The 13,152-nt window shown below is 42.6% G+C and overlaps 2 protein-coding genes across 4 annotated transcripts; one reads left to right on the top strand and one right to left on the bottom strand.

Moving 5' to 3' along the window:
• The first annotated feature begins 2,859 nt into the window (after window positions 1–2,859).
• On the top strand, window positions 2,860–5,054 carry crx (cone-rod homeobox). Of its 2 annotated transcripts, none has more exons than XM_073479847.1 (3): window positions 2,860–2,971; window positions 3,973–4,133; window positions 4,419–5,054. In XM_073479847.1, exons 1-3 carry the CDS (start codon window positions 2,860–2,862, stop codon window positions 5,052–5,054), a joined length of 909 nt encoding a protein of 302 aa, XP_073335948.1. The 2 variants fall into 2 exon arrangements, with proteins under 2 accessions (XP_073335948.1, XP_073335949.1); XM_073479848.1 differs by having other exon boundaries at window positions 2,860–2,956; window positions 3,982–4,133.
• A 3,691-nt stretch (window positions 5,055–8,745) lies between these two features.
• h3f3c (H3 histone, family 3C) lies at window positions 8,746–12,767 on the bottom strand. 2 transcript variants are annotated; one of them, XM_073479553.1, is made up of 4 exons: window positions 12,640–12,767; window positions 11,298–11,441; window positions 10,307–10,460; window positions 8,746–10,198 (listed from the first exon to the last, which is right to left on the bottom strand). In XM_073479553.1, the coding sequence occupies exons 2-4, from the start codon at window positions 11,423–11,425 to the stop codon at window positions 10,070–10,072; spliced, it is 411 nt and encodes a 136-aa protein (XP_073335654.1). In that variant the 5' UTR covers window positions 11,426–11,441; window positions 12,640–12,767; the 3' UTR covers window positions 8,746–10,069. The 2 variants fall into 2 exon arrangements, with proteins under 2 accessions (XP_073335654.1, XP_073335655.1); XM_073479554.1 differs by lacking the exon at window positions 12,640–12,767 and adding an exon at window positions 11,978–12,099.
• Between the last annotated feature and the right edge of the window lie 385 nt (window positions 12,768–13,152).

The following is a 13,152-nucleotide window of genomic DNA, read 5'->3' on the forward strand; positions in this document are numbered from 1 at the left end:
CATATCTACTAGCTGACTATCATCCATGTAGACTGTCTTATACTGAGACTACTTAGACTCTCTCTGTGTGTGTGTGTGTGTGTGTGTGTGTGTGTGTGTGTGTGTGTGTGTGTGTGTGTGTGTGTCCAGTCTGCCAGTATGGAGCTCCAACTGGACTGGAAGGGGGAGCTGGTGGGGTGGTTAGTGGTTAGTAGTCAGTCTGTGCTGAGCTGCTGGTGGCACCTGGTTTGCACAGAGGAGATTATTACAGTGTGTGTGTGTGTGTGTGTGTGTGTCCAGTCTGCCAGTATGGAGCTCCAACTGGACTGGAAGGGGGAGCTGGTGGGGTGGTTAGTGGTTAGTAGTCAGTCTGTGCTGAGCTGCTGGTGGCACCTGGTTTGCACAGAGGAGATTATTACAGTGTGTGTGTGTGTGTGTGTGTGTGTGTGTGTGTGTGTGTGTGTGTGTGTGTGTGTGTGTGTGTGTGTGTGTGTGTGCAGGGTGAGTGATTGGGGCTGACAGCAGCCTCTGTATTGCTGGCTGGCCTGCAGATTTAGCCGACCTGTTTTAGACACTCTAATCTGGATTAACTGCAGCAGTGTGTCAGTGGGGACGAGAGCCGGAGCCTCCCCCCACCCTCTGCCCCTTCACCTGCTTCTCCTCCGTCCCTCTCACTTCCCCTCCCCTCCCTCCCTGTACCTGCTCCCCCCCTCCTCCTTCCACCTGACTTATCTACCTGTCCTTTCTCTCTGACTTCCATCTTCCTGAGTTTTCAGCCTCAGTCGGCCTGCAGTATGTAGAACACAAACTGTTCAGTCCTAAAATAAAAACGCACGCTGCTTGCATCATCCAGAATGTGTCTCTGTGAGTCCAGCTTTAGGGGGGAAGGGCAGTCGGGCAGGGATTATACCAGCTCAGTCCTCTTCCCCACTTCCCTATTTGCTGTTGCAGCTGCACGACGAGCTGTTCCACTATTGGAGGAAGATTGCGGCGCCATCATCAACATCATCTGGACAGTGTTCATGTGACATATGTGATGTTTTTTATCAGATGAAAATGAGTCAAGAAGAAGATTGCACTTTAAAAACAAAATCCACATTTTAGCCACCGGTTACAACGTTTTATATTAACAAATTTACAATATTTAAATGTGACAAATTGTCCTTGTGTCCTTAATGAAAAAGAAATTTGCAAATAAAACTCAGGAAGTCAAAAAGTCAATAAAAATAGTTTGAACAGATGAACAGCAGATAGCATTTTTAAACTGCCAAATGAAATTAGTGATAAAAAGTTTGTCAAAGGCATTCAGAACATGATATAAAGTTATAATGTGCACAATGATGCCTGCACATATGCAGAGCTCTCTACAATACACGTGCTCATCTATGTAGCTGGCAAGGCTGCAGTCCACAGAAACAAAGTGGGACTCCTGGAATCTCCTGTTTGTCTTTACCCAGTTCTATGTCAACCTGATGTGTCTATTTGTAGGTCTCCATCAGGTGCTGCAGCTGTCTCCTTCCTCTGAGTCTTCTGTCCACTCGGCTCTCCCTCCTTCCTTCTCCACCTTCGATTCCTCCCGTAGCCACATTCTCCATCTTCTGCTGTTTTCTTCTATTTCTTTTTCTACACGCAGACTCGTCCACTGTGCAGCCACAATTCCCTCCAGCCTCCTTTCCTGCTCCACCACTGAACGGATTGCTCTGTCTTTCCTCCCTTTATCTGGAGATAAGATACTTACTTTTCAGATAAAGCATATTATGATAAATCAAATGAGCTTTGTCGGTTTTGTGCATCTGGGTGTGTGTGTGTGAAAGCAGCATGTGTGTATGCAGCTGTCTTTGGAGATAAATGTAATCTGACAATTATGTGTGATGTATGAAGTGCAGCAGGTTAACTGATCAGCAGGAGGGAAAAGAGAAATAAAAAGGAGGCTTAAAGGGAGGAAAAAATTAAAAACTGAAAGAAAATTGGCATTTTATAAAGATTGTCATTTCTGATGTTCAACTTATTGCTGTTCTTTTTATTTCATCCACTCAAACAGCTAGATAAAAAGGGTGAAATATTTCAAAAATGATGGTTTGTGGAAGAGACAGTTTTTGTTTAAATTATGGCATTCATACAGATTCAAAATCAATATCCAAATAGATTTTAAAATGGTTGTATAATGTAGTTTTAGATTTAGATTTCTAAAATTGTACCTATACATTTAATCCCAATGAGTAAAACGTATTTATAATAAAGATAGAAATCAGACAAATAATTTACAATTCATAAGAATAAACTTTGTGTAAGTGTAGTTTCTCTTATGTAGCCTGTTGCTTTGCTTTGCTTTGCTTTGCTTGCTTTGTGTGTGTGTGTGTGTGTGTGTGTGTGTGTGTGTCCGTGTGTGTCCGTGTGTGCGTGTGTGTGTGTGTGTGTGTGTGTGTGTGTGTGTGTGTGTGTGTGTGTGTGTGTGGTGGGAGGGGTTTGCTGGAGCCACTTGCTCCCTCTAATTAGCAGCGTGTGCCGGTAAAGAAACTCAGTGGAGCAACCTCACCAAGGCGCAAAGGCACCCGGGGGCCACTTCACCTGTGTGATGACTTAACTGTGTGAAATCCAACTCGTCCGACTTGCAGTAGCAGTTCGGATGCTCAGTGCGCCGCGGTGTGCTCTGCTGCTAAGCTGACACACAGTAAAAAGCTGAAACTGCAGATAGAAAAAAAAAAGGAAAAACACTTTGAGGTCTGTGTGGTGAACTCCGGCGCGTCCCGCTTCTGTCCACAGCGGGTTGGATCCGACGCACCGACTTGTTGCCCCCGCTGAGCTCTGAGGGGCCCTCGGCTGTTGTGTTGCGTGTCCGACATTCAAGTCAGCGACAGGACTTAAAAGCCGGCTGTAAGGATGATGTCCTACATAAAGCAACCTCATTACACCATGAACGGGTTAAATTTGCCTGGCCCCGGGATGGATGTGCTACACACAACCGTCGCTTATCCATGTAAGTACAAACTGTTATATTATATTTTTAAAAACTTTTTCTGCTTTATTTTGACATATTTGTCTCCTGCTGTTCCAGATATTTATAGTTTGCATTCCACCAAAATGATGCGTAAAGACGCACGGGCTGTGCGTAACGCTGTGGCGTACGAAAATAAATTGAAGAGGAGGAACTGTTTGTTGATTAAAAAAAATAAGTTTGTTAATAATGATTAGATGGTAAAATATACTCTAAAACTATCAGTATACTGATCAGAGACAAAGGGAAATACTATATTTAACTGTAACTTTCGTTATGAGCGAATGATGGTTTCTTAAAGAGTTCATCTTTTCATTCCTGGGCTACATTTGCGCCGTCACTGATATGATGTATCAACACAGACACATTTGTTAATGAGCAGATACACTGAGGCGTTTTTGAACTTGAAGCGCAGATAATCTGTGCTCGCTCAGGAGAGATGTGACATACATTTGTTTTTTTTTATGTTTTATTATTTGTCACTTTTTCCCTCAAGTCCTCTCAAATGTTCTCAGATAAATGTAGACCGAGAGAAGGTGCAAATAGTCACCGGGCTTAATGCCAAATGATCGTGACTGCATCAGTTATTCCTCACTATACTTGTTCTGAAACAAATAGACTGAGATGTAGATGTAGATGTGTAGCATTGAGGGCAGATAATTGTGATTTGACTGTACAAACCATGGTTGCATGAATACAATGTGAATGTCTCCTTCTTGTCTGGGAAAACTGAAACTCTACAAAGAAACTGTGACTGTTATAATAAAATTATATAATGAGCAATGACTTATATTGGTCAAAATCAGCCTGTAAAAAAAACTGAGGATCATAAACAGTATGTCAGTGATGTGTGAGGGTTTAATTGTTGTCATCCTGACACACATAGCTGGAAAACAACAACCTCTTAGATGACTGTCATGTTTCCTTTAAATGAGAGCTATAATTCATGTCATCTCTCTATGGCTGCCAGTATAATAATCCCCTCTCTGTGTCTCTTGGCTTTGCAGCCACTCCCCGGAAGCAGCGCAGAGAGCGCACCACCTTCACCCGCACACAGCTGGACATCTTGGAGGCGCTGTTCTCCAAGACCCGCTACCCAGACATCTTCATGAGGGAGGAGGTGGCCCTCAAGATCAACCTGCCCGAGTCACGTGTGCAGGTACTGGAGCAGTAGGCTACAGCCAAGATGGAGGACATTCTGTTAGCTAGAATGAGACCAGACATCTTAAAGTTTAAAGGCAACAAACTTTTTCAGAACAACAGCATATTCCTGTTCTCTCCTGCATATTCATTAATGTGTTTAACACTTCCCTTACAGCAGTCACACTGTCTCACCTCTGTATCCAACACCTCTAATTAATTACAATAATGAATTACAACTCAAAACACATCTCTCCATGTCTGACTGTTGTATTAACATGTTTCTTCTTCTTTGTGTCTCCAGGTTTGGTTTAAAAACCGTCGTGCCAAGTGCCGTCAGCAGCAGCAGCAGAGCAGTGGCCAGTCCAAGCCCCGCCCTCCTAAGAAGAAGGCTTCTCCAGTTCAGGAACCCAGCATCCCTGATCCTGTTCCTAACCCATCCGGCTCCTACAGCCCCTCCGCACAGTCAGGCCCCAGTCTGGCCCCGAGCTCCAGCACTGGAAACACTGCCGTGTCCATCTGGAGCCCAGCCATCTCGCCCCTGCCCGACCCCCTGGCCTCCTCCTCGGCCCCGTGCATGCAGCGGCCCTCACCATACCCAATGAGCTACGGCCAGCCGTCAGCCTACACCCAGGGCTACGCCAGCACCACCTCCTACTTCACCGGCCTGGACTGCAGTGCCTATCTGTCCCCCATGCACTCGCAGCTGTCAGGCACCGTGGGCGCGCTGAGCCCCATCACCGTGCCCTCCATGGGGGGCTCTCTAAGCCAGTCCCCGGCCTCACTGTCCTCACAGGGCTACAGCACTGCCTCCTCCCTGGGCTTCACCTCTGTTGACTGCCTGGACTACAAGGACCAGCAGGCCTGGAAACTGGGCTTCACCACAATGGACTGCCTGGACCACAAGGACCAAAACTCCTGGAAGTTCCAGGTCCTCTAAAAAAAAGCGTGAAAGGGTGGCGTTCAACATGTCATGTGTGTCAACGAGTCCCGTGCGAGATAGTGTGAAGCAGTTCAGCCAGAGGACATGTAATCTTTGATTTTCAGTTTCTTGTTTGTAAGATTTTATTTCATTTCCTAAAGGTGACCTCTGTAGAAATGCATTTTATTTGAATGACTCTGGAGATGAAGGGACCAGTGGCTGTCATCAGCTGCCTGACTGCAAATCATAACTGTTGTCTTCTTCATGCTTCGTTAAATAAGAGAACAAAAGCCTTTAAAGCGTTTGTAGGAACATACTGGAGTCGTATGTATGGAAACACACACTGAGCCATCTCCTCCTGTAATGTGACTGTCTGACTCAGACACACACACACACACACACACACACACACACACACACACTACACGTGTACTCATTTTGTTTTAATTTTGCGTCGTCATAGAGTGAAACGAGAGATGCTTTGACAGGAAGGAGCTGTGAAGTCCTGTAGGTCACTTCCTCCTTCAGGGTTTCATTATTTTAAGCTATTTATTATTATTCTATGCTACATTTAACTATTTAATTTGGTTGCGTTTAGATCTTTTTGAGCATTTGTGTTGCGTATTACAGTGTTTAGCCTGTAGTGTTCTCATCCCAATCTGTTTGATGGAAAAAAATTAGACCTTCTGTTTTAGTTGTGTGACATATTAAAGTGATCTATTCTTTACACTGCTGTGCACTGATAATCATTGAGATTCTGTGCTTTGACATGAATTATAGTTTGTGTTTGCTAGCTGCTTCTGATACAGTTAGAGGTATTAATTGATCCACAGTTAGAGGTCAGTGTGAAGAGCGGACACTGTGGATGTAAAGTGGCCATGCTGTGGTCAGGTCTGGACCCGTCATGTTTGTCATATGGCCTGCATGGCTCTCACTGGTCCATCTTGGTTATTTTAGCTTATCTGATTCTGGGAGTGTCCCAATCCTCTTAGCCTCCCTTCAGCAATGCCCTAAGTGAATTAGTTAGGATTATTGCCCTATCCCCCTCTGTCTCTCTCTGTCTCTCACCCATCTCACCCACCTCGGCCTCTTCTTCCTCCCCTTCTTCTCCTGGCTCTCTTGGCTTTTTTTCCTTCCATCTTTTCTATCTTTGTCCATCTTTCCCCCCTCTCTCTCCAACTCTGCAGTATCTATTTTCTCTACCTCCACCTGTTCTCTCTCAGGTCGTCTGCCTTTTGCTTCACTTGTCCTGTGCAGCCCCATGAGTAACACATCACAACACATCGAAATCACTGACAAAAATGCAGTTTATTAAAGCCTTTCTCTTACGGTTGTTTTGATGAGATGTTCCAGCTCTGAGATATCATTTCAGTGGTTCCCCTTCTTTCCAGCTCTCCTGGAGCCCACCCCCACCACTCCACCAATCTCCCCAACTCCTCTGACAACTTGGTAATCCCCACATGACCTGATTACTGCCACACGAATTTGACTGACATCAAATATGTGAAAAAATTTCATAGACATGTTTGTGTGTTGTTTGCGTGTTTGTGTGTTGGCGGGAAGAGAGGATTGATTCTCTGTTACTTGACAAATGCTGTCTTTCCAAAACAACATTTGACCGTCCTCTTACTGATTTCCTTGACATATTTTGCCATCTTCTTGAAGTGAAATTGTAGGTTTGCCATTTTAGGGCAGTTACCGTACAATTATTAATAAATCTAGCCTTAGAGCTGAAGGTGTTGTGGTGAAATTTGTGACATGATAAATGCTTCATGTCAGCTAAATCAGTATAAAAGCTTGATAATCACTCCTGAGAGGTTTTTGATGTAATTCTGATACAAATAATAAAAAACAAATTCTGCTTTTGTTACCATGTAAATCATATCTGATCCCTGTCCTCAACCATTTAAATTGTCCCAACATTTCCATATAAATTCAGATCTACTGCACTGAGGGAAATGGACGGTCAGTGAGAGACATTTCAAAGCATTTTTCTGCACTCAACACTGACCTAATCCCACTCTGTGCTCAGTTTAATCCCTCTGCCTTCCCTATCCGTGGTGCGATTGGTTAATCCCTGTGTCTGCGCACCCTGATTGGTTAACCTCTCTTGGAGGGTGCAGCGCGCTTGTAATCTTCCCCCTCAGCACTGAGAGTTTCAGACGGACATTTGTGCTGTAATCCCAGGAAGGAGCAGATGTGATGGGGGATGGACGGCAGTGGGCAGACCTTGAGGAAGGTGAATGCCGGAAAACAAAAACACAGCATGCGGTCTGAGGAGGAATCCTTGGGCTGAAAAAGTCCAAATATTGGTTCAAGTAATTGTTACAGTTCAAAAATACACATAAGATCACACTGAGGGGGTGTAATAAAGAGCAACAGTGCTTTATATTTTCCTTTACATCTCCACCTATACAGGAAGTGTTGATGAATGACATGTTTTAGCAGCACATAACAATGTGGAATCAACCTTTAATGAATATGATTTATTGCATTCGATGATGGAAGAAGTATTCAGATCCCTTACATAAGTTAAAGCACTTTTACAACAATGACAAACAAAATGACTAAATTATAAAGTTACAAATGACTGTATTCAAGTAAAAGTACAGAAGGGTTATGAAAAAATATGAAAGTAAAAATACTCCCTATATATGCAATGGCCTCTGACAGTGTTACATTATTAGCCTATATATTGTTGGATTATTATTATAAGTTTAATTAACACTAAGCAGCTTTTTAATGTTTCCTGCTGGCTGTGGTGAAGCTAATTTTATCCACTATTATATGGATAAAATGATTATACACTCAGCCAGAGCTATGCTTCCTATTTGAATGATAAGGACTAGTTTGTGTTGATCAGTAGTGACACATTCGAGCATACAAATATGATATAACATACAACGTTAAAGACCAAAAAAGAAGCCAGAAATCTTCATTTGTCACAGACTTAGACCTTCATTCTACGAACCACATTAAGACAATTACAAAATCAGCAGACTGTCACCTTAATAATATATCAGAATTTAAAGGACTTATGTCTCAGCAGGGTTTAGAAAAACGCGTGCATCTTCGACTACTGTAATTTGCTGCCTTTACTGATCTTTCTAAAAAGTCAATCACACAGCTGCAGCTGATTCAGAATAATGCTGCCAGAGACCAGAAAAGTGGATCACATAACTCCACTTCTCATCTTTACAATGGCCCCCGGTGTTTCAAAGAATTTACTCAAAAATGCCACTGCTGCTTTATAAAGCACTAAATAGTTTAGAAGTGACTGAACTTCTCAGATGGTCTGGGATTGGTCTGCTTACTGTCCCATCAGAGTCAAAGCTGACGGAGAGGAACCATTCAGTATTAATGCTCCACATATCTGAAACAAACTCTCAGGTCTTTAAAATCGGCACTTAAAACCTGGGACTATTTCTTCAAATCTTACCCAGCAGTGTGATTTTTATTATTTGATTGTAATATTATATTTAAGGTTTTTCATTTTCCATTTTATTATATTTTTTTAAAACCATCTGTGTCCCTTGTCCTGTGTTTGTTTTCCATCTTTTCTTCACATCATTCTGTCTATGGTTCAATACAAATTAAACTTGCCATGCCCACATTGTAGTAACTCATAACCTTTCTTTTGGACAGCCCCTGTAGCATCAGTGCCTCAGTGAAACACTGTAAAGCAAATAAATGACACAACAAGCATCTGTTTGTTTTAACACCTATTTATTACCACCATAATATGAGAAATTTGGAAAATACAAAGATCAGCTTATTTATACGTCTGAAAATCTCGAGGAATAAGAAAAATATAAAAGAAAACAAATATGAGGTTATATTGTGTATCACAAATTTTGAGAAAGGGACAGATTATATGTTCAGATCTACAGAGTGCAGGAGACACAGACCCTAAACATGCAGAGTGTAACTTCCACTATAATATCAATTCATACTGCTTTGACTGTCTTAAGCCTATCTGTGGAGATGAAGATGGAGAGAGACAGAAGTATAATGTGTGATGACTGATCTACAGTGAACTACTGAACAGACAAGGAGATGGTAAACCATCGCCCCCGTGTGGCTGCCATTAGAATAGAAGTTGCCTTGGAAAACAGAGAAGCCCTTCCTGATTTTCTATAGCGAATCAGATCACTGTAACAAAAAATTGATGTTGACTATAATAATTGCTTTTTTTATATTAATGTGATGAGTTTGAAAGTGGTAAAGAGAAGAGATGCTTATCCATGAATTATATGCGTAAAAAAAATAAACACCATATCCACAACGATAATCAATATTCTTAAGCAACCAAAAGATTCTTGTTTGTTGAGTACAAGTGGTTCGAAAAATCAGGGCTCACACATGCACACAATCAGACCAACAGACCGCCATCCCCTCCCAGTGCAGTTTACAGAGGTGAAGGAGGTGGTTTGAAAAGGTACAGCGAGCCGTCTAGCTGCAGCTGCAGAGTGAGGTTAGAGTTGGGGTGTAGAGGGACGGACTGGGCAGGAGGGGAGGAGGGTGTTCAGACGGGGCAGAAGCCTCAGGACTAGTTTTAATAGCACCCTGCTGTGGAAGTTGCAGCTCCCCTTAAGCAGACTAGCCCCTTGGTTACATCCCTCCGCTTCAGCTCTGTTTGCCACACAAACCACACCCGCTGGCCTCCCACCCTGGAAGAATCCAGGTAAGCTTAAAGACAGGCTTCATATTTTGAGGCACCACCAAATCTCAGTGAGGCATGTTTGAGTATGTGTGCACATGTGCGTCTGATCTGCGAAACCTCTAACATGCACGAAAAAGGTACCCTAAAAACATTTGGTGAAGACAAAAACCTATGAGAGACCAGACTTCAACATATTTCTATCTCTTCATAATCAGGATTACTCTAAAGTCTACTGAGAAGCTGGGCAGGCTGGGGAGGGAGAGTGATGGGGATGGGTGGAGGTGGGTGGAGGTGGGTGGGTGGGGTAGAATGAAGGAGTGGGGGCAGGGACAGGTAGAGAAAACAGGACAGAGGTGAAACATTATGCTGTCTAAGCGCGCTCTCCACGAATGCGGCGTGCCAGCTGGATGTCTTTGGGCATGATGGTGACACGCTTGGCATGGATGGCACACAGGTTAGTGTCCTCGAACAGACCCACCAGGTATGCCTCACTGGCCTCCTGCAGGGAGAGGGACGACACATATTATTAGGACAAGTGTCAGTTTTAGAGTTTGGAAGATATACTGATGTAGCTTTCAATATATTTTGTGCACACACACACACACACCTGCAGGGCTCCAATGGCGGCGCTCTGGAAACGCAGGTCAGTCTTGAAGTCCTGAGCGATCTCCCTCACCAGGCGCTGGAAGGGCAGCTTACGGATCAGCAGCTCAGTGGACTTCTGGTACCGACGAATCTCTCTCAAAGCCACAGTACCAGGCCTGAAACACACGACCAAATTATAGCTCAAAAAACAATTCAATATTTAGATCCAAGCTGGGTAATTTAACCTCCTACAGGCCTAACAGGATTCATCATCTGAAGAAATGCTGCCACAATGTCACGCGATAGGTACAGTTTCTATGACTGAGGCCCCAATCTAACAATTGGACAGAGGGCTGTGAGTGTAGACAAGGACGGAGCTTTAGTACATAAAAGATAAAAGAAAATGTAAGATTTTAAATCTTATTCTCTTATTATAATCTCAGACGTTTTTTTTTTTTTTCATGTTTTACTCCCCAGCTACTTCAGTTGTTTAAGAGGATGCTGCAACGCTATTTTGCTGTGAAGCTCCAGAAATCAGCATGGGGTGAGTAGATGATGACTGAATTTTCATATTTTGGTTGAATTTAACCTTTAAGATGATTTTTAAAATGACTATTTCATCACAATAAAGACGATTTGTCAAAGAAATGGCTGTTTGGAGGGACTGTAGTCAGCATTGCTTCACTGTGTGTTGTTCCCTAGTGTTGCATGCATGTCTATTCGCTGATAGAGTTTGTTGTATCTTTATCATCATACTGATGTACTTTTTCCTGCTGCTCTGCATGGCTTGTGTTCCGTCTTGAGAGTTTCTGTTTTGTTGCTGTCTTTATGGCATCTTGTTATCTTCGTTGTGTGAATTTTATGACTTCATAGGTTTCAAAATATCTGGCCGAAGGACTGTAGTTGAAAATTAGCCAGCTGGTTAACACTGGCACATATACAGAAATGTGCTTGAGGATTCATGTTTGTTGTCCTTTTAAATAAGTAAGTAAGTAAGTAAGTAAGTAAGTTACCTGTAACGATGGGGCTTCTTGACACCACCAGTGGAGGGGGCACTCTTACGTGCAGCCTTGGTGGCCAGCTGCTTACGAGGAGCCTTTCCTCCTGTGGACTTACGGGCGGTCTGCTTGGTACGAGCCATTACGACGAAGGATCACCTGAAGGGAAAATCAAAAAAATGTAACAGAATACTTCACACTGGTCACTATTGTTCATACTTTTTCTCTCTGGCTTTCACATGTTTTAGAGTTGCTGTTTCGTTCACCCTCTCCACATGCTTTTATCAACACTATTATTGCATACACTAATAACTGTTGCCTTATCCATACATATTTACTACAGTCATTGTGGAATTTCATGATCAGTGTTATCATGGGCACTCTGACCAATAACACTTGTTAACACAATATTATTCTGCAAATTATTTAGCCTGAATGTGAATGCTTCTATGTTAAGCTGTAAAATATTTGTCAGATGAATAAAAAATATAATTGAATAAATCATTATAACACTGTCAGTGAAATAGTTAAAACTGGGTGTCAGCTACAAACGTTTGGGTGATCATTATATTAAATGCAGGGTTTAGACAACTTTCTTTGCTGTTTAATATAACAACTGGCTCCCAAATATCTGCATGTGGTTCTTATTTTCCAGTTTCCATTTACTCAACATGCCAAGAGTTTTGTTTTCCCACCATCCAGCTCAAAGTCTGACGGTCAGTCGCCTGGGAAAACTTTTCCTCCGGGTTGGCAGCTGCACAGACATAGAGTGCCCAGCCAATCCTGACACTGTGTTCTCCCGATCAGACCAATCAAAAGGCTGAACAGGTCTTCATTCTGAAATACACCAATCAGCTGTGTCTGTGTTGCACTTGAGAACCAATGGCGTTTTATTGTGCATGGTTCTAGGGCGGGACAAGCAGCCGAAACCCCGCCTCATACCGCAAGATTATGGCCGCAGACCTAAATGAATCTACCAATATACAGGCGGCGAGCGGGACGTAAACTTTGACATTTTTACTGAAAAATAAACAACGTGTGCACACAAGACTATCAACAAAACGTAGAAGACAAGTGTGGCTATCAAATAAGCGCCACGGCTCGTGAAGCGACGGCTTATTAAAGCGAAACAGCGAAGTAGAAATCGCCTGTGAAAGTGGAGCAGATATTTCGGCAGTGGAAGTACTGAGCCGTTTTTCTCTCTGCCTGAGTATCGGGGCAGCTGCCTTTTCTCCTCTCCACAGCGTCGAAATAACACGCTATTTCCGCATAAAATCAACTTTAACCGTCTCATTTTAATCATAAAACGGTCAATAGAATTCTTAACTTTAAAAAGTAGGACAAATATGTAACTTACCGGGGGTGAATTTTACGCTTTTTGTCCGCACGGATACAAGTGTGTTGTGGTTGTCTGGCAGTGTCAGATATTTACTATCTCTCACACAATGGAAGCAGGGAGAGCTGGAGCAAAATGGCGGCCGTGTCAATCATCTGTCTCCCAGAATGCAACTGCCAACATTTGTAAACATTGTAGCTTCTCCTCCTCACCTGTAACTTCTGCTGCTAGATGTTGTTGCATTTGATTCAATGTGACCATAAAATACTAACACATGTTATGTCATTATTTTAGGCATTGCTCGGTTTAACTGTTTCAGTTTTGGAGTATATAAATGTTATTATGTGGGCATTTATTTAGCAATACACAAATTAATTAACAAGAAAGGGAACAAAACAAATAATGTAACTGTACATGCCTTTTGAAAAAGAAAAGAATAATCAGATTAATAGGAAAAATGTCATTATTATTATTGTTATTATTGTACATGAGTGAAATTTTGAGGTGCTTGAGTATTTTCATTTTATGCTACTT

Source organism: Pagrus major, chromosome 13 (assembly GCF_040436345.1).
Source record: "Pagrus major chromosome 13, Pma_NU_1.0".
Lineage (NCBI taxonomy): Eukaryota > Metazoa > Chordata > Actinopteri > Spariformes > Sparidae > Pagrus > Pagrus major.